This window comes from Cyanistes caeruleus, chromosome 2 (assembly GCF_971803275.1).
Source record: "Cyanistes caeruleus chromosome 2, bCyaCae1.hap1.1, whole genome shotgun sequence".
Classification (NCBI taxonomy): domain Eukaryota; kingdom Metazoa; phylum Chordata; class Aves; order Passeriformes; family Paridae; genus Cyanistes; species Cyanistes caeruleus.
This window is the reverse complement of record NC_141702.1, coordinates 81,764,841-81,787,140: the sequence shown is the minus strand read 5'-3', so window position 1 is coordinate 81,787,140 and position 22,300 is coordinate 81,764,841. Positions and strand designations below refer to the sequence as shown.

The 22,300-nt window shown below is 35.3% G+C and overlaps 1 protein-coding gene across 50 annotated transcripts in view; it reads right to left on the bottom strand.

Moving 5' to 3' along the window:
- CEP170 (centrosomal protein 170) overlaps positions 1–22,300 on the bottom strand; it is a 95,990-nt gene that overhangs the window by 5,608 nt on the left and 68,082 nt on the right. For 8 of the 50 annotated variants that reach the window (XM_086878181.1, XM_086878198.1, XM_086878183.1 and 5 more), the window contains 7 exons: positions 17,743–19,551; positions 13,712–13,762; positions 11,841–12,075; positions 7,156–7,333; positions 5,570–5,737; positions 5,198–5,286; positions 545–638 (listed from right to left, as the gene is read on the bottom strand). In XM_086878181.1, coding sequence (XP_086734307.1) covers positions 545–638; positions 5,198–5,286; positions 5,570–5,737; positions 7,156–7,333; positions 11,841–12,075; positions 13,712–13,762; positions 17,743–19,551 — 2,624 coding nt within the window. Of the gene's footprint in view, positions 1–544; positions 639–5,197; positions 5,287–5,569; positions 5,738–7,155; positions 7,334–10,889; positions 10,997–11,840; positions 12,076–13,711; positions 13,763–17,742; positions 19,552–22,300 lie in introns of those variants that run through there. The other 42 variants (XM_086878193.1, XM_086878190.1, XM_086878211.1 and 39 more) reach the window with 19 other exon arrangements.

Below are 22,300 nucleotides of genomic sequence, written 5' to 3'. Positions count from 1 at the left end.
AGTTCTAGTGGGCAGTGTTACCACCTCCAGACAAAACAGGATTTTCACTCAGAAGTCCTTTTATCACAATAGATAAAATATGTATAATATGGATTATTTTCATCACGTGCATTAAAACACGATTTCTCTAAGTATTAATAATCAGTATTAATAGTGTTAAGTATTAAATATTAAGTATTAATGATTTGTAGGTAAAGTAGTTTTTAGATTGTGAAACAAGTTCATTCTAAAGCAATCTAACATTCAAACTAATGATTGTTACCTTTTGTTAAACAAACATACTGATGGTCTATGTATACTTTGAATCCCTTTTACTGCATTCTTTATCTGAAAATTTCCACTGAACAATTACTTGTTTCTTAATGAGATAGTAAGTCTTAATAATTATTGAAGATTAGGTTTATTCTTGAAACACACTTAGTGTCTAAATAAGGGCTTTTAAAGATTTTTGCCCTTATGTCACTGCAAATGACACATTGCTCTACTGATTACATAGCCATGAGATAAGCAGCATAATAGTCCCAGAAAAGGTAACTATTCATACCATGCTTGATGTTTTCACAATGGGAACTTCACTTTCAGCTCGTAACTTGTTTTCGATTTCTTCCCAATTTCTGTCTTTGTCCTTAAATAATATTCTAGAAGAAAGGAATCCAACAGCATGTTTAAAATAGAAAAAAAATTCTGTTTCTATTTGATTTCTATTTCTATTTTATTTTCACAAAATAAACTGAAATATTAAATAACATGATAGGAGAAAACAGCTTAAGGAGTACTTAATGAAAATAAAATATAAAATACTGAAACCTGACAGAATCTAACCATACAGTTTAAATTTCCAGGGAAGCATACAGGCTTTCAGTAAAATCATTATCATTGACATTAAAATGGTAGTTCTGTAGAGAAATACTTGTTTATGGTGTATATACAGACACAGCTGGTTCTTTCCTCCAGCACTGACACATTTTTTTTAAAGCCAGCTATTTTACTGTAGTGAGAAAGTTCCCCATTAATTCTGCATTTTACAATAATAGCAAAACATAAGATAAAGGAATTAAACTTTTACATATTAATAAAAAATGAAACACTTCAGGAAATTTAAAAAATGCATTTCCTAGAAAAAGTTTTCATTGGAAGTCTCCATATGTACATATATGTACATTTTACATATATATCTGTATGTTCTAGCAGTATGAGTATCACTCATATTGAATGCTTAAAGAAGTCACTTCTAATTGTAAAACCCCAAAGCATACTGGGAGATTCCCATTTTTTATGTTTTGCTTCCATACTTGATAAAATTTTTGTTTTCACTGACATATAATAAACGTAATTTAAACTTTCTCCATTGACACAAATGGAAAAGGGGGAAAAAAAAAAAGCAATGTGCACATGTTTAAGGTCTGTGAAGATACAGAGGAGTCCAAATTCAATCGTTCTCTTATTGGTATTTCAGAGTTAAAAGTTAAAAAATAGTTGCAATAAAACTGCTAAGCAAACAAACCACACAATTTCAAATAATGGTCAAAGAGCAGTATATTTAAAAGGAGCTATAACTGTAACTAGGTCTCTGAGGAATTAATTTTAAAGTTGGAAGTTCATGATACAGTGAATGTCACAAAGACTAAGATTTGGAAGAAAGCTGTGAGCTTGAGTACACCATTTCTGTTCACCTTTCTTCAGTTATGTATATCCCATGGGGAATTTCATTCTCCATTATTATTCTGTCAAGAATATCTAATTTTGCAAAATATGTGCCCTGACTTATTTTATCAGTACATAGATGTCTCATCCAGAAGCTGCTTTAACTCTTCTGTATTTGAGGTCTTCACCCCTGCTGCTTTGGAATGTATTTATGTCAGAGGTTTCACTGTGAGGAAGTGCTGCTTTGATGATATAATGTCATGGGATGGAGGCAAGTGACCACTTCTGCCAGACTTGGGTGTATTCACATACAAAGCATACAAGGAGTAAACATTAATACATACATTTTCTTGGGTAAGGAATAAATAAATTAAAAGTAATCAGAACTGCAGTGAAGAAAGCATGAAACATGTTATGGCCTTAATTAGAGTCATCATCTTTTAAAAACATTCATCATCAGAAGTCTGGCTAATTTTTCTTATGTTCCGGAAGGGAGTGAAAAAGCTTGCAAAGCCATGCAACCTGGACACCAGAAATTTCAAATACAATGGAAAATTGCTTGTCATTGAGGAGTTCAAATACACATTAAAAAAAAAAAAAAAAGAAAAAAATAAAGCAGAGACAATGAAGTCCTTTAAGGGATCATAATTTTTAAAAAAAGCAACTTCTGGAAATATTTGATTCAGTATACAGACAATCTTATGCAGCTATGCTTTAATATAATAGCATTTCTATCAGCTTGCAAATCAGCAGAAACATAGAAAATAAGGCTTTATTTAGCAGTAAACAGCACTAGCAAATAAAAAAAAAAGCTATTGTGATATTGTGTGATTTTTCATTTACCTTCTTGCCATGTTATGTTAAAATAATTCTATCCTGATGTATGCGATTAGTGCCTTTGCTTCTGTATGTGGTATTTTTAGAGCTAATGTTCTTACTTCTCTTTTAAAATTTAAAAGATTCTCATTTCATTGGTCACTTTATTAAAAAAGAACGGAACAAAATGAAAACATTAATTAGAAATTTTGAAACTGTTATCATTTAAACTAAAAAGTGGACGGCCAATTTGTTTTTACTATAAACCAAGGAAACCTATTTCCTTTCTTTCTTCATCTTTCTGAACACTTCATTTAGCTATTTTTAGTTTCCTGGGGGACATCATCTCTCTCTTTTTTGCTCTTCTTCTTACTAAGCATACTTTTCAAGTTAAAAGAATATATTTATAAATGCCTGTTGCCTTCTTCTCTTGCTTTTCCCTACTTTCTGAGGCAAACCCTGCTTGATTGTGCTCAATCCCCATTTTTCTTTGGGTGCACTTTGCAGGATGCACAGCAAAGAGCAGAGACCAGTAGGCAGTACCTCCGCTTCTGTGATTGCTTTGACAAGATCTTGCCTGACTGAAGAAGCTCTGCCTGCCAACGTGAGACAAGCCAATGGCAATGCACTCACATTGCAAAGCATTGATAAAACTGATCTCACCACAAAACCTACTTATCTTTTCCCTTGGCTATCTCTGAAAACTCCTGTAAACTCATTATAACATGTAAAAGCACAAACACAGGCTAGGTAGAGAATGGATGGAGAGCAGCCCTGGAGAGAAGGGGCTGGGGCTGCTGGTGAATGAGAGGCTGGACATGACCCAGCAATGTGCAGTCACAGCCCAAAAACCCAATTCTATCCTAAGCTGCATCAAATAGAGTGGCCAGCAGGGCAAGGGAGTGGATTCTGCCCCTCCACTCTGCTTTGGTGAGACCCCACCTGCAGTGCTGCATCCAGCCCTGGAGTTCACAAGGTAAGAAGGATATGGACCTGTTGGAATGAGTCAGAGAAGGGCCACAAGGGCTGGGCAGAAATTTTAACTGGCTTAATTCCAGAAAGAGGAATAGCAGCATACCAGTTGGCTGAACTCATGCATTTCAAAACAAAGTTAACATAAAGATCTGTAATAGGTACTAGCTGCCTTATATACTCCCAAAAAAAATGTTAAAACTAGTGCTGTTTTTCTGGTTCAAAATATTAATGAAATTATGAACAACATGGTACTCTAACCCATTCTGAGGAAAAGAAAGTTTTGAATGCAGCCCTGGGAAATATGCTAAATAGTTCCTTATTAATGGAAGTTTACTGCATTTTTATAGAAAAAACAATTCCCCTTTCTTTAAGTATGTATAAAATATGAAATAAGTATGTATAAATACAAGTATTTGTATCATACATTATCACATTATCATTACATTCATTAGTAGCTGACTTGCCTTTTAAGATCAACAAATTAATCAGAAATGTGTAAGACTTGAATTTAACGTTACCTGTTAATTACCAGTAAAAACAACACAGAAAAATCCTTAGAATAGGATAATAAAAATGAGTTACAGGCTTCTAAAGGATTGATTCTTCACTTGGTGATACTCTTCCTACTAGAAATAGCAGGACTAGAAATAGCAGTTAACCTACAGTTATAATCAATTCATATAGATTATTCTTTTTCGTCTTGCTTTCTATGATCAAATCTTTTTTGGTATTCTCATACCAAAAAAGAGAATACAATCTTCAGCTATGTTAGCATTTTGCTGCTTTTACTGGTTACATCACCCTATACTGACATAAAGTTTTGTTGTTTCATCTGTCACTCAACTAATATTCCAGTATCTGACACTTCTTAAAAAGACCAATCAATTACAGACCTAATATTGTCTCACACTCAGAAAATTATGCATGAAGTTCAGCCAAAAGACTTCCTTACTTTTAATGTTCTCCATTTTTAAGTTATTAACTGCACGGAGACATGAAAAAGAACATATGAAATATACAATCCTGAACTTTGTATTAAGAATTTTCTTTTATTCTCGTCAACCAAAGTGGTCGCCAACTGGTTGTACACTCACATATTCCAGTTAAATGAGCAGTATCAGTAGAGCAACATGCTACCATTTTTGGCATGTCTACACTTTCTCTTAGCTACTATGACATCTTATGAAGAAATCTAACTATTTAAGCAGGAATTTTCCATTAAAAAGGACAGGTGGCTACATCTGTTGTTTTAGAAGTCAATAGGGATCACATTGTCTCCAGAGCAAGCTGTTCTTCTGAAGCATTTACTGAAACAGTTCTCCTCTGTCCCATTTGTTTTTTCTTCCTAAAATGCAAAATCCCTGCAACAACTTGGAAAACCTACAGGGCCCAATTTTACAATGAATGTTACAATGTTCAACAACACTTCATCTTTTAAGGAAGGGACAGAGGTTGCACAGAGGTTGTGTAGATTTTGCACAGTATTGCATATGTTGGAACAGCTCCTCTGCTGAATGTTCTGTCCATGTAAACTTCCCTGATATTCCTCTTCATATAAAGTGGCATAAACAGAAGTAAATGGAAAAAGTATTCATTCCAAATCCTTCTGAATGCTAAAAATGCCATAGGTAACAGTGCTTTTTTAAAAGACAAGTTTATACTATGTACATTTCCTCTGTGACTATCATACATATCTTTTTTACTGCTGGGAATGTTGATGGGAACAGACATTTTCAGCAATAACAGCAATTTAACAACCCACCTGATTTTGCCAGCTGTTTTGTCTATGGATTGTCTTATCTTGCGAGAAAACTGGAAGACTGAGGACAACAGCAAACTGTCCCCCATAACCTGCAATAAGTTTTTAATAAAAAAGGATATTATTAGTTTAATAGTAAGAAGTCCATATATTTTGGTATCTTTAACTATGAAAAAAATCTTACTTATGTTTTAATTAGTATCATATATAATGATATTTGAACATTTTGCCAATTAAATAATACATAATTTTTCCCAATATTAATGCCACCTGCTAGAGTTAGAGAAAGGATATTGTCTAGAATATTAAGTGGGGAGATCATTGTAAAAGCTTAAACTTGACACATTCTTAGAGAGAATCCTGTTGTGTGCTCACTTCATCTCTGCTCCAAGTCCTTCTGCGGGTAATTGTTGGGGGATCGAGAGCCTCTGTCAGCTGAGGTCTGGCATCACTAGGCCGACCATTCCCTTCCGGGGGTTTCGCATGCACTATTGGAGGGATTTTTCTAAAATTGAGACTTTCATCAAATACTCGGTCCACCAACTGCAGGATAAAAGAAAAATGAAGTTCATGAAATCTACGGGATACATCCAAAAATCAGATTACTGGGGTTTTTTCTCCTGAAACAGTTTATAAGATGCCCATCAAATAACAATCATTCTGTTGTCTTTTATAATATAAAATGATGCATCTCTTATGTAAGAATATCTTGTACAAATGAACAAGATTTGTTTTTTTTTTTAAATATTAGACATACATGAAAACTTAGAATAACCCACTGAAATTTTGCTTATGGGAAAGTAACATAATAGCTACCTATAAACTGGTACTGAATAATTTATTCCTTTGATTAATGGAACATATCTGTGGAATTAAGAAGAGTACTCCGAGATTTAGAGGTTTTTTCCAAATTAGTCATAGTGCTACAGAAAGACCTATATTACCTAAAGGAGGTACTGCCACCTGCAGTATGTACACAATGCACCGTATTTTTTTGAAGAATAATTATTTAGTAATAAAAAAATTTGGAGTGATGTAATTGGATCTGAGAAAAAAAGCATTTTACTTCTTTGAAGTTTAGCTACAGTCTATGAAAATTAAACCCAAAATCTATGTGAGTGCATTTATAATTTTTCTAAGTACCCAGCTCACAGATTTCTTATTGCTGTTTATATCTTTTTTTCCACAGAAAAAGACAGTATTAAACTAACAACAGTAAGCTAGTGTATGAACCAAAATTTATGCACACAAAAATGAATAAAACACATTTTGAAAAGAATATTATGAAGAAAAAAATGCATTAAACATTTACAACACAGTATTATGGTGAATTGTAACATGGTAGAAAATGATGATTTAAATTCAGATTAATATGTTTACCAGCATTAGACCTGTGATGGTTACTAGAACACGTTAGTCAATATATTTATAGAACAACACATCCAGAGGTAGGCAAAGAAAATAAGAATTATTAGAAGCATAAAGCAAACTTATTTCAAGGCAGTTTTTGACAATGTTACTAAGAAAGAAAATCTAAAGTTAACTGATGGTACCTAAGTATTTCAGTGATCAGAAGATGAAAGTTTATGTCACCTGTGAAAAGAGGGACTTTTTTGTTTTTAATAGCTAAGCAAAGAGTTAAATGTATACATTTAGTTGTGCATACACACTAGTATCTTTAAATGCACTTAGATACCATCCAACAGTATCTAAGGCTACAGAAAAGAGGGAAACAAATAACTATCTTGTCCTATGTTTCGTGGAAAAAAAGAGACAGACAGATAGTATGCATCCTTTTGACAAGCTGTGTTCACAAAATAACTTTTGGGTTGCTTGCTGAAATGCAAAGGAACTTCAAATCAAAAAAAGCAATGTAGAGATCATGCATATGGGTTGAGTGGAAGTAACTAAAAAGGCTATGCAAAATGCTAAAAGCAAAAGAAATAAAGAAAAGGAAGAACCTTATGCATTTCTCCATGAAGATCTCCTACCTCTTCTCTAGTGTCTATGGCAGAGCCAGGGGTGGTGGCAGCAGTGCTTACTGTGGTACTGGGGGCAGTGCCTGATGAAGTCACTGAATCTATCTCTCCTGCTACATCGTTGATTTCCCGTGCGATGAGAGCCAGATCTTGACTGATCCTAGTAATAAAGAGAGTGTTACATTCTCCCCTACAAATACTTTCGGGCCAATAGAGCCCAATCTGCAGCCTTTGAGGCTGTAAGTTCTAGTTTCTCGTAACCGTGCTATGAAAACGTGCATGCCTTTCTAAACAGAAAGATAATTTGTAGAACCATAAGAGTAATTTTTGACTGAAGCTTTTAATAGCATGCCTTTTGAGAGGATGAAGGTGGAAGGTGATCTCCTAAGACAGAGTATCCTTGTTTTCTTCCTAGGATTCAGACAGATGCATGCAATATGCAGTATCTCTGACAGAGAGGATGCATAGGAAATATGCTGAAAATACTGCACAGATGAGCTGTGTAACATGGCAGTAAATCTGAAATATTCAGAAAACATTTAATTTGTACCTTAGTTTGCCTACTTGAAAAAAACATTCTCAGGACTTTTGATTTTCAGGCAGCTGAGCACCTCGCTCAGATCAAGCTGCTTATGGGTCTGAAATTCCAGACCAATACCCTAAATCCTCAAATGTAATGAAGACAAGTTTATCAGCCGCAAAAATAGAATATACCTTTAAAAACCTGGATATGATAGAGTTACAAAAATACAGCTGAATTCTCAGCCAAAGATTCTTTCTTTTCTTCTGATTCACTGCATCAAAAAAACAGCTTTGCTCTGGCTTGCTCTGCTAGTGCTACTCCTCCCCAGGACATCCCAAAAGAAGAAAAAAACCCCACAAAGCAAAAGCTAAAAGCCCTTACTAACTATGGCACCCTGAATCTCCAGCTTGGATCACAGAGTTGATCAGAGCAGACTGCCAAGTGATCCCTTTTTTCACACTTCTGCCTGACAGCACTGAAGGCACAGAAGCTGACAGTGCTACTTCTGTGCCACCGAGGACTCAGTGACATGCAAGACCTGCCACTCAAGTGGAAGGCGGTACACAGCCATGTGACAGTGACACACCCTGGGCTCCACACAGATTGCGTTCAAGGTGAGCTTCCTTCTGCTTTTAATTTTCACTTTGTCTTCAAGTCAAAAACAATGGACACCACTGGCCTAGAGATAGCTTAAGACTATGTGAACAGAATTTCAACTAGAAAGGCAAAACACAACTAGAGAAATTTCCAGCCAAATTCCAACACTGGATTTTGTGGCTAAGCATCAGCAATCTATAATGAAGTGCAACTCTGTGCACCTTAGATACACATAAAATTGGAAGAAGACTGTTGACAAATATGTGGCAACTTAGACATGCCATTAAAAGTCCAATAGTCTTAGTAGTAGGGATATTAAAACAGCTACTTCCTTTGTTTCATACAATCATCTAACTTTTTCCTTAAATAGAGAAGTTGCTACTATTCACATTTGATTTTCTGGGACAAATTCTGATATTTAATGAGTAGCTGTGAAGAAAATAAAACCAAGAGATTTCAATTATTAGCAAATTTTCCAGAAGAGAAATGTCATTAAACACCATAATCAAAAGTAGCATCAATTAACAAAGACTTAACTCTTCACAGAAATCAGCAATGCTTCAATATTACCCAAGCACTTCATGTGAGTTCTTACCAAGAAATCAAAATTGCATAAAGTGTCAGATCTCTATATAAAAATTAATTCCAGTAAATCCCGGAAGTATGAGAATAAACAACTCTAACATCGATGGCAAGTAATTTGGTAGATAATTACCACAGTCAAGTATCAGTCACGTGAACAGAATGTCGAATTATTTTCTATGTGACAGTAAGCTATAGTCCAGTACTCAGTTACATTTCTGTATAGAAACAATATAGAGCACTAAACAAGAAGCATTGTGAAAAAGAAGATTAGAAACCAGCTTTGAGCTGAGCCTAACTTATGAAGTTTTAAAGCAATTCTACATTAACTTTCAGAAACAGAAATTTCTGCTTAAGTATAAGGAGCATGCTTTGTGTAATCAGGGACAAGAGACTTAGGCTTTAGTTGCACACTCTTTACTCTGCTACAACTTGTGGGCTGCCTTGCAGATCTCTACTGCTTCCAGCATCAGACCTAGCAGTCATACAAGTCAAATCAATTCATAGAGGCAAAACTAATAAATGTAAAATTCCCTAAATCCCTCAATCCACTCCAGGAAATACTTTACTAGATTCACTTAGTGAATACTTTAGATTCCCTCAGTGAGCAGACTCAGACAGCTATACAGGGAACACTCAGTTCCCAACACATAAGTAAAGGTGAGAACACAGGGCTTGGGATGGAGAGAGCATGACCTAGAGTCCCAAAAGCCTGGAACTCTAGTTCTTATTTACCTGTAGTCAAAGAATGCCCATTGCTAGAATAAACTACAAGGTAACAGGAATACTTCTAAGATATCTGTAATAGTGCTGAACTACTGGATTGGTAAAAACATTTTTATGCTTAATCTACTATGTAACACTTCACATACTGAGTCAGTGGATTTTGTAACAATACTTTAACATCCTTAAATAAAATATACATTAAGCTCCCGTTATTCCAAGGGTCTGAATTCCCTCCATATCAAAGCGGTCTTAAATCAAATTCAGTTATTCCAGAAATTCTCTCTAAACACCTCTTTCAAATTTTCAATTTTATTAATGTCTGTAAAACATGAAGTCTGTGAAAAGTGCAAACTGGGTCAGTCATGGAGGACCAGTTAGAACACAGTATGTATGATGGTTACACAGACAAAATGTTTGCCTCTACACTACTTTCTGCTACACAGGAATATTATGAAAGGTCAACAACAACAACAAAAATAAATCAACTAATTTTAATGAGAGCATATAACCATCTATTAATTTTTTAAAAACTCTAAATGGAGTTGAAGGGACCCTGAACATAGAGGCTGGACTGATGGCTGGGATGGAAAAAATACCAAACAGGGTAGGCAATAGTAGAGCCTATAGTTAGCAAAGAAATAAGCAGAGACAAAAAGTACCTTATAGAGGACAGAAGACAAAATTAAAGCCAGGGGAGCAAAAATGTGAATCACTACAAAGATATGGATACACAGAAAAGGTGTAGACCTACAGCAAGTACTCTCAGCAGATGCTAAAACTGGTACTGGAAGCAGTGACAACAGATGACGGTAACCTGGAATTTCTCAGATGCTAAATGCTACTCCTTTTTTACCTTATAGAAGCTCATTTAATGCAGGTTGTGTGAAATTTCTAGAGAAAGCTAAAAATTTGACAATACTTATTTGAGCCTCTCAGCATTTCCACTGAAAATAAAGCTGAAGAGGTAGGATAAGTACACAGTCTTTAAAACAAATTTTAAATCCAACACATTATTTAGGAAAGGTAAGAATCCCAAGGGAAGAGAAAAACCTGCAAACCTAAGCATCAAATTAGTGTAGACTGAATTATCAATTACTTCCAGTGTCAATCTCTCCTAGGTGAGCAAAACATACCAAAAAGTTTCACTGAAGTAGAGGTTCAGCAGTACTATTTATCAGGAGGAACTAATATGCTATGGCTATCAGTTATTTTTCCCATATAAACACAATCCTTTCTATAACCATTTCTAACTTTAGACTTCAAAAAAGAAAGAGATGTTCAAGGAAGATGATTTTGAAAACTTTATTTCATTATTTATCCAGATACTATGAGACTCCCTTAGGTATCTTCTGTGTGCCTCTCAGGCCTCTACATCTTCCCTTTTCACAGATCACACTAGAAAAACAAATGTCGAAAAATATTACCAAGATCAGGAAACAAAAAAAAAATTGCTCACACTAAGCAAAACACTTCCACAGTACTAAGAAAATACTCCACGCTATTAAAATGAATCTGAAAACATATTTATTGTTTAGGCTTCCCAATTAAGTTCTGCGGAGATCTTTGGAACCTGAACACTGACATCTAAGTATTAAATAATATTTACATGCTTGTGGCAAGCTCTCTGAAGTTTTCACTGCCTGGGTGTTGCATGGAATAATTGGTTACCAGAATGTGCAACAAACTTTTCCTTGGTTCACTTGAAGCAGAATGGTATCAGCAACAACAGAGGTAGTGATATACTAATCTCACGCACTTGCAGAAAAAAAAAAAATTACTTTTTGGTGAATAGGCATGACTTAAATCAGAAAGTACCTAACATGAAATAATGTCTTGATAAATCAAAAATTAAAATGAGAACATGGTCTCTAGCTTACATTTCCAAAGCTTACTTTTTTCTCTCTGTCACCTGTGATTGATCTCAAATTTTATCTCAATATGAAAAGGTAGCACAAAATCACATAAATTTCAGCCTCGGGAATTCCTAGTAATGCAACTGAAAGTTCATCTTCTAGGATCTGGCTGTGATAAAATGTTCCACTAAAAAGAGATGTGCTGGTGATGTGACTGTTCTGTCTGCCAATCTCTTAAGATTTTTAAGTTACTCATTCAGTTAGTGAAGGAAAGCAGTAAGTAGTGATACTGAAAATCCATCAGCTCTCTCTGTCCTCTATGTGCACCTGTACAAGTGGTTGGGTACAATGCTGTGCTATTTTGGGGTCACTCCTTTCAAACCAACCTTGCTATCTCTTCCCGGTGGGCAGTCCAGTCACGAATGTAGTCTTCCTGCTCCTTTATCCTGTGCTTGAATGTGTTGCTGCTTTGAGCTGCTGTCCCAGCGCTCTGCAGTCGCGTGGTTTTCAGGGCTGGAGAGGTACGTAGACGGGTATGTTTAGGGGAATTACGGTTTGATCCGAATTCATCTTCTGAGGTGGAAGCATAATCTGTAGGAAAGCGCCTCCATCTTGCACTTACTAAATTAGTTTAATTATTGAAAAAGAATTATTATGGTATCTTTAATAAGAAAAAACAGCATTATTTCAGTAACATCACAAAAAAACACAGCTATTCATTATCCATCCCCAGGTACCTCACAAAAGGTTTATTTACTACATCTTAAAAAGAAAGCTACAGAATTTGTGTTAAATTAAAAATATTGATTAATAAAAACATAAAACTAATGCTCTTTGTACAGTGATGAGTGAAGTAAGATGTAAAAGCCAGTGATTGTACATGAGCTCAAACAAACTTCATTACAAAACAAGGGCCCAATTCATTAACATTTAAGTATATAGTCAGATTGCACTTTTTCTGCAGTTTTTTTCCCCCAAATTACATTCAAGATTTATGTGGTACACAGAAAAAAAAGAGATATGAAGGAAGGACGGAGCTGGCACCAAGCCTGGAATGCATGCTTACATAAGGAAAGCATAAAACCCCTAGATGATGCATAGGGCTTTTCCAACCTTAATGATTCTATGATTATGTGTTTAGTAAAGAAAAAGAGTTTGTAAAATTAATATTATGTCATGAAAATCTGCAGCACATCCATAAGAGAAGCAGCCTCAGAGAAAGAAGTAAATATTCTGACATGCAGCACATAAAGAATTATACAGCCATGTTGCTGAGGACAGCCTGAAGTACAGGAGAACTGAAACTAAGTAGGAGTTTCCTGTCCCCTTATGAATTACTGAAGTCTAGAAAATGGATTTCAGATGTGCTGTCCTCAAGCATTTCCAGCAGGAAGAGATGCCAACAAGTGTAAAGAAATCCCCATCACCACCAACTGCTGAATTGTTGCAGGGGATTGAATACCCCAGATTCATTTACATCCATGAGGCTATGTCAATACTGCAGAAAATGAAATGTGTGTGACCACCTATTGGTGATTGACAAATAATAGACTTGAACGATGTGAATTGCTTTTTAGTATTAAAAAATGCAATAACTAATAATGATTTCTCCTGATACATTAAAAAAACTCCAACATTACAAATGAAGTATACATCAATATGACTTTAAGCAACAAATAATGGAAGTAATTTTTGCATAATGCAAGGATTATGGTATGTAGAATATGATACCGGTATATAAGCTTGCATCCCTTCCCTCATATAAATAATAAAATTTCAATTGCTGAAAACAAAAACATCCTTGTGTAATTTTTTCAGATTTAAATGTGAGTTTTAAATTATATCCATTCTACTTTTTTTTAAATTATTTTTCTAAATTTATTGTAGAAAGTAGCAATGTCTCCCCAATAATTTTCTGATCTCTTTCTGGAGTTTTCAAACTTGTTTGATCTTAGGGAAGTAAAACGTGAGCAGAAAAAGTACATTTTCCCACAAACAGCATGCAAGCAATGTGTGACCAAAGTCCAAAGAGATTTATGAGTTGGGCCCACATTTTTCATCTGTTTTTGTTTAAATTCTTTGTCCCAGTTAAAATTATCTTTTTCCAAATAACTATAAAATGCATCTTAAAATCTCTCAAGTGAGATAGTTCAGCAACTCAGCACTGTACAATGAGCATATGTAATAATATATTTAAAAACTAAAAATTGAATGAGAAGTGAAATATCAGAAACAGATTTGATTTCTAGTACTCTACCACTGTAAGTTTCAACATCATGGTCTGGGTCTGGGAGAAGCTTGGATTTCTCTGTGTACAAAATAGTGTTTTGTCATGTTAATTATATTTAAAACATTCAGATTAGAAGCATTTGCTTAAATAAAATATATTGATGAGATAGTCTTACGTCCTCTTTTCCACCCACACATTTTTAGGAAAAGATTATACTTTCAATCAAAAATACTGAATTTCGCAAAGGCTTAAACATTTCAGAGATACTAACTGAAATGACATCAATAACAATCATTTATAACATTACATAGTATCATAAAACCCCTAATTTTAAGACCATTAAATTTTAAGGCCTTGAAATGTTGGGGTGTTACGTATTATCAATATGTAGCTTTTTAATATGAGGACAAAGTTATTGTAGGCCTAGCAGTAAAAGCCTCCAAGTTGTGTAATTCATGACAAGCATATCCAAGCATGTTTCCCAGTTTGGTAGCTATACATTTGCATATATATGCTTTTAATACTATCTTTAAATTATACAGGCCCAAAATGACATTGTAGTTCATATACATTTCTGAAAGCTGTTGTGCAATTGCTTATCTCAGACACCAAAGACTGTGAATATCAGTACCTCTAATAGAAAATCCCCCAAAACCCTGGCTAAAACAATCATCATTCAAACCTACTTTAGTGACTACGCTTTGATAAGCATAATGTCCTGACAACCATTAAGCTGGCAAATTTGGTGATTTGGACAACATACTCTCACTTCAAAGATCTGAGAATAAATTTAATTGAATATATTCCCTAAAAAAAAAAGTTATACTCTCATTGAGAACTGACTTCTCAAGCTGCGTCCATTTCCAATCTCCTACTACTAAAATGTAAGTGCTGTTTTTTCTCCACTATCAATTTCTTTTCCACTACAGTTACCTCAACAGATTTGATCAACCTATCTGCCAGCTACTTGCAATGACAGCTAGGTCAGCAAGTAAAACAAAAACACAACTGGCTGCTCAGGGTCTCTGTTCTGACTCAGTACTTAATTTTACAGTTACAGCTTAGCACTTTCACATAAGGTCTGATCCTGCCATTTGTTTTTCCAATATACAGCTCCTTCTGTAACATCACCTTAAATTTTCCTCCTTTGCTGTGAAAATAGGTCTTTGGTCTCCTCTGTTTTTATTGATCACAGTCTACTGTTTGATGATACAGTGCCTTGCTCAGACCTTTCATTTCTTGTGCTAAAGTTAATAATTCTGCTTCACGTGTCTTCACAGTGTTGTCAAGTTATCAAGCCTCCTACCACAGAATCACTTGAATGCTGACAGCTCTCATCCAAGATGTTCCATTTATCTGTTTGCCCTTTCATATAAAAGTAAGCAATACTTAACTGCATCAAGGATTAGAAATGATTCTTGAAATTACACACTTGCTGCTAGCTCTGTCATTTTTAACCCTATCATCCACATGAAATACAAGACAATGAAAAAATTCCAGAAATTGCATCTTATTCTTGCTCTTTTTTTACAGGTATATATGTCTGAACATTGATTTGGGAAGTGCAGAAATAACTTTCTCTTTGTAGGCTGCCAATGTTTACTGATCTACAATGTGGTATTGTTAACTACCTCTGATGAGACAACCCATGGAACATATTTAACATTTTGAGAACAGCTAGTAATCCAGTAAAGGAAACAAAACCCCAAACCCAATACTGGTAATAATCATTCATTTTCCAGTCTTTCTATGTCCGGGGAGTGAAGAAAATTCATTCCTGTTATACCTTGATTAAATGTGCCTGAAGTAAAACACATTCAAACAGTTGAGGCACTTTAGTCAAGGACTTCATTAGTACTTTCCAAAAGTGCTAAAATTAATTGAACTGTTGAATATTCTAGAAAGAAAATTAAATCAAGGAATTAAAAGTGGCCTGTATGTAGCTGGAGATGATTTATACAAATACTCCTATATACACTAGAAGATTACACTACTTTTAAAGCAATTCAGATTTTCCTAAAGTATAATCTAAATAAATCAGTAAAAAATTATAGTAAAAATTTTTTAAAATCAGTAAAAACATTACAGTAATGTTACTGATACAGAAAAATTCAGATCTCTAAATGCTAAACAGTAGTAATATTTTTTACTTATATGGTAACAAGACTTAATTGGTTTATTTAGCAATGATTTTGTTTTGAAAGTATCTGACTGCTTCATTAATTGCTTTCAGATTCTGGCCTTTACATTGATAGGCTTCTCCACTGATATATATTAACTGAAAAAGTTTTGTAAGACAGAAACTATTACTAGCGTAGATTTTTCTAACTATGGCGTTTTTAAATTACCTAGATTATTATGCTGGGGTACCCACAAGCAAATGGCATCTTTTCTCTCTTGCAAACTGTTTTATACAAGCTACAGTAAGCTTTGACTGTGTGACGCAGGGAAATAAACATAAGCAAAGACAACCAGTGATAGACTAATAGAGTAAGAACAGAAAGATACACTCACTTCCCTTAACAGAAGCAGCAAACCACCTCAATGCAGCAACCTGGGAATAGTTTAAGAAGCCTGCAATACTTCACATGGACACAAAACTCAAAAATCATATAGAGTTTTGTGAAAAACAAAAGTGGTGAAGTGACAACATCTGGGCTTTACCTTTTCAAAAATCAGCATTATCATAACGTGAACTAGTATTCACTATTAAAATAAACATATGTAAGTCTTAATTGACACTTCCCTTCCCTAGTGTTGCCACCTTTCAGGCTGTATCTTCTATTCAAAATTTTGATTGAAATTGAAAACATGCTGCTCTTCCAATCATATCTTAGAAGGAAAGACAGAATTTTTATTTGAAGTGTCATTTGTTTTGTACCTTTGTACCTTTGTAGACACCTCTCATAATATCAAACAGAATTAACCCTCCAGTTCAGCAAACACCTCATTTGTATCTCAGCAGAAATTTCTATTAGGCTAATGCTAAGAATCCTGACATGGTCCACTTATGATATAAAAGCAACAGAAGGACAGCAGGAGCGTGGGAAATTAAGTATCACAGTGGATTACATCAAGTCTAAATGGGATGTAGCAAAATTTCAGTGCACCACAACACTGGAAGCTATTAATTTTATTCTGAGCCTATGGATTGACTGCAATATGGTAAAGCTACTAGCATGACAATTCTAAAAGGAAGCAGACATTTATTTTAGATACTCATTTCAAAAGGAAGTTCACTTTTTTATAATTACCACGTTTTACTTTGATAGATTTAATATTGCTGTTGAAAAACCCTACCAGCTTTCACACTGCTTGCACTAAGAATGTTAACTTCAAACAGAATAGTAAGTTAAAATTCATAGATTGTAAAGATTTTTCATTCCAAATGTACAACAAGGTGGAGTAACCACCACACCAAAGATCAACATGATCCAGAAATCATGATGGAATCATAAATTGCCACGATTTGGAACACAGAATGGGAAATAATGCAAGACAAGGCAAACCCTTTAAAAGAAATTACTTTATGATATTTAGTTAGGTAATACATAGTTTTTCAATTAATTACTTCAATGTTATTATTCTTATTAAAAATTCCTGATTGCCTGTTTACAATCCTACCTTAAAAATAAATATTATATCTTCTATGTACTAAACAGTGTTGCTAACCTTCTGAACTTCTACTACCATGATTTGAGTGAAGCGATCTTGGCTCTGTTTTTGCACTAAAACAAATGATTGCTGATGCACATGACCATCCTAATTCAAAAGTTCTGTTTTACTGGTTTCAAGATAAAAACATACCAGAGTTAAAGGATTACAATTTCTTGTCTGTATGATCTTAAATGAGAAACCTCCACAAAACCTGCCATAGAAGCAAACCTCTTAGTCCTTCTTACTTTAAAACTGACAAATTTCTTACTTAAAGAAAAAGACTGCATCAACTAGAATTCAACAGTTTCATAAGAGCACTTTCTTAAATAATTTTGTTTTAAAAAAACACATGTGGAAAACATCTAGTATTGTACAAAACTATTTCAAATAATCTCACATACCTGAGGGAGAATTATGAGCCGAAGCCAAGGACTTGGACTTCGAATCCGAAAGTCGAGAAATGCTATTGGCTCGAGTTCTAGCAGAAACTTTAGTGCTATCTCCTCCTGAGAGCAACCTTGAGCCACTTCTGATAATAGCTTCTGGGGTGCGTGATGAGGCAGTGCTTCTGGTTATTGTTGCTTCAGAATCACTACGTGCTGATAAAGAGCCAAGTCGATTTCTGCGGGGTTGAGCGAGTAAGTCTATTCTGGAAATATTTCTCCTCCCTGATGGAGGTTTTGATGTAGAACTTGTAGTGGACACTTCAGAAGCTACTGAAGCCTTATCGGCATCAGCAAGCTCACTATCTGAGACTTCACCAAGGCGTGCTCTGCGTAAGAGAGAAGTCCTTGTGGGACGAGGTCTTGGAAGAGTGGTAGATTTACTAGACTGCCCAAGTCCAACAGGAGAGGATTTTGATTTAGCTGACTTTCCTTCCATCTTGGAATGTACAAGTTCATCTGCTGAGGCAAAAGGAACTCTTCCGTGTGATTTGCCAGAGTAGGTTTCCTGGTCAGATGACAGGATATCAGAAATGGCAGAATGAGGTACACTGGATGTTTGGTCATCATCTGTTAAATCTACTGATGGTTGTCTCATTCTTCCACTGGATTGCACAGCTTTGCGAGTGTCAGCTCTAGACCCACCATCTGAAGATCGACTCTTAGTTTTCTTTTCCATTTTTTCTCTTGCACTTGTAGAAGATTTTAAAACATCCTTTGAAGGGGAACCAGTGGAGCATCTATCTTTATATAAGTTTGTAAAGCTCTTCCGCTTCTGTGTGGATTTTCTTTCAGTGTCACCAGTAACAAGACTGATTGTGCTGGCTGTATCAACATCTGATTCTGGTGATATGGAATTATCTCTGTTATAACTAGGAGTGTCAGGACCTTCATCAGTTTTATTTTCTTCACGCAATTTAGCTTCAAGGAAAGCCATTACAGCTTCTGTGTCTTTTAAAATGAGTGTTGTATCTATACTGGAATCCGTGTCCATTGAATCACTTCTGTCACGTAACCTGCTTGCAGATACTAAAGGGGCAGCAGAACCACTCTGCTTATTGATATGAGGAATAAGTTCTATAGGTATATTTGTGCTAGGCTTATCTATAGTAAAGCTACCTTGCCTCACTAATGGTTTTGAAGACTCCCTTTTTTCTCCTCCAAGTACTTTAGGACTCTGGCCTCTAATGACTTCCTCATTTTTTCTTCTTTTTCCCTCAATCTGTGCCAACTTAATTTCTGCTTTATCTGTAACATGTCCAGGAACATTGTCTTGATTATCCAAAGTTTTGGGTGATACAACAATCTCCTCCCTACCTTTCTCAACCTGGTTTGCAGCAGATTTTGTAGAGGATAATTTTGAGGGTGTCCAGTGACCTTGCTCCTTTCTTTCTTGTTGTTGAATTTTTGCTAAAGCTTGTTTCACCACAGAAGTTTCTCTGCCAGTTTCAACTCTCTCTTTACTAGAAGAGCTGGGAAAAGAGAAAACTTTGTCTCCAGTAGCTTTGGGTGAAAGACCATTCATTGTTCTGCTTGACTTAGCATCTGAGGCACGAGCTGGAGTTTCTTTCTCCTGAAGTTCAGTGTCTTGCTTTTCACCTATTTCTGACCTCTGATGAGATACAGTTTTTGGTTTTAAGTTTTCATTCACTTTCTCCTCTATGGGAAGCTGTGGAAGTGTCCTCCTCTTTCGCTCACCTTGGCTAGTCATAGAAGCAGCTGAACCAGCGCTTCTAACAGAAATACCAGACTCACTGATGTCAGTGTCTAAAAATGAAAGAGAAAAAATTATTTGAGAAGACATTCAACAGCAAGGCACATAGAAAGATTAAATGTTTAAGACTGCATAAGGCTAATACAACATAAAACAGAACTGAAAAAGCCATCAGTCCATCCTGCTGTTTTATGGCAAGATTAAGTATATTTACACAAGTAGAAAAACTTAACAAATTCTATTAGCTGGCTGAATCACATATACAAACAAAGTTTTTATGATCTCACAGTAGGTTAGAATAGGTAAGAAATCACTGTTCTATCAATCAGCACAGCATTACAACAGGAAGTGGAAAGCAAGTCTTAGAGTCCTAAATGTCTTTTGGACCAGATTTCAAAACTAACAAAAAGAGTAAGATCCTCTTTCTTCCTCCCCTACTTGCCTGTTCTACAGCTCAATGTCTGTCTCATGGACAGACTACAACCTCTCCCTGTGAGTCCTCACCTCACTCAGTCAAGAATCTGCAATGCTGGGAGACACTTCTCAGCAATACTGAAAAGCCCCACTCATGAACAAAGAACCTACTATGGCTGAAAAAGTAAAAATAATGTTTTTATCTCAAACAAGACACTGTAGTATAAAAATACACAGAAAACGTATACAAAGCATCAAAAGAATGCAGTACTACTGCTAAAGCACTTTCATTGAATTCTTAGTGTACACAGAATGAATGCTCCTTCGGCAGAAAAGTATGGCCATCCCATGGACTGTTGCAAGGAATAACTGTTTTAGAAACCAAACTTTATTTTTCCACAGTGATGATGACTGTGCCCTCCTTGCCCATTTAGCAAACACAGCAGTTGTGGTGCCAGAAACGAGCCTTTATTACTCAAAGGTGATGTAAGTTGCTCTATGAATTGCTCTGACTTTGAATATTTGGATCGAAAAAATTCTTTTTGCAGTACATTTGTCTGCTGTTGCAATATAGTGTGACACACTTAGTAACACACATCTGTCAACTCCGTTTTTGCCCGGAGAGATCTATAATATAAGCAACTGCTCTGCATACCCTGTTGGGACTTTCCTATCACAGCTTGCCTCCAACTTTGGTTGCTCCAGGAGTCAGAACTGGAGTATAGGGTTTCCCTCTCTGCAAGAATCCTCTAAGCAATTAACTGAATATCAACAATCATGCTGCATGTATATCTGCTACTTTATATTCATGTTCTTCAATTTATCTTTTCTCTTTGCAGTTTCATGCTTTGATGAAGAATTAAACTCAGCTCTCTTTTTCTGTAATCTATGTTAAGACACTGATTTGAGAAACAGTAAGTACCTCTGAAATCTAAACAAGGTTTTCTAATTACAGGACTGTTTTTTTTTCCTTGAAAATTATGAAACAAATTGAAGGTTTAATGAAAATCAGTATGATTGCCTTCTGTGAAGATTGACTTCTCTCCGATGTGCCTACCAAATCAAATATTTTATACATAAACAAGCATGTAACTTGCTTCTTGTTGAATTTCAAACAGTCCTTAGTTAAAAAAAATGGCATGGAGTTGTTCAGCATCATATTTGGATATATATGAGTTATGTGGAGTTTAAATACTAAGATTTCTAAAGAAGACACAGGCATCTAAGTCAACAAGACACGCTCTGCGAATTGGTTTTTAGATGTACATACCACATTTTATTTTTATTACACCTTTGGTGCTTTAGTGCTTTGGTGCTTTGAAAGCTTTATTTCTCCTTTAGTATTTAAGAATTCTTGCAGTACAGGTATGCACTACACAGTAGTTACTTCACTTTATCTCTTAGTTCTTATAATGGTAAAAAAAGCCTTTACCTCTCCAAAGAAGATCCTAGGTAGTGCCTTATCTGAACACTACAGAAAATAAAAGACCACCAAAGCGCCTGATTAACCACCCAAAGGATCAGTCTCAATAGCAATGATGTTAAGTGTCCTGCATGTACACACACAATCCTTTCAAATCGTGCAAAATTTGCTCTTCATTTCCATTATTCTGTGTGTATCAGTTTAACTTTTCCCCTTTCCATCTCCTTTGACTTTTAGTATCCTAGGCAAAGTTCTATGCTTATGAGAGGAGCAAAAGCTACAACAGGAGCAATGGTCACGGGTAAGAATTCATGCATTGGTACAGATATATGCATTTTGCAACATCAAAAGCAAAACAACTTTGAAACACTTCTCCCAAAGACGATCACAACCTCTAAAGTGAAATTGGCAAGAAGAAAAAAGCAGAAGAGAAGTAAGGCAAGTAACTAGTTTATAGTCAAGACTAGATGTTAAAGAATAAACCATTTCAAAATCAGAAATGTGAATAATTAAACTATGGACAGACATGCCCTGAACATGTGGCACTCACAAGAAAGGGAGAGAAGGTTGTTCATCACTAAGGAGAAAGTTTCTGGGCTTTTCAAGAAATATAAAAGGTCTTCTGTATTTCCAAGATAAAGAAGGATGCTATGCTTCAGGTGAAGTCTCTCAGGTTGGATTGTTTAATAATCATTACACTGAAGTCCAATTTAGACTAAGAAAGATGTAAGGAAAGAAACATACTATACAGACCAACCCGAACAGTATTTAAGTGAAAGTTTCTCTAACATTAAACAGTGTATAGACTCTCCAGTTTCAGTAATGTTCAGCGTAATACTAGCACTCAACTGTCATGCAGACACCACTACTGCTGGGCTTGTTTTTACAGTTTCTGCTCAATGAAACATAATAATTTAATGTGAAAATGAGGCATTAGGAGTAAAAAAGCTGATTAAATACAGTAG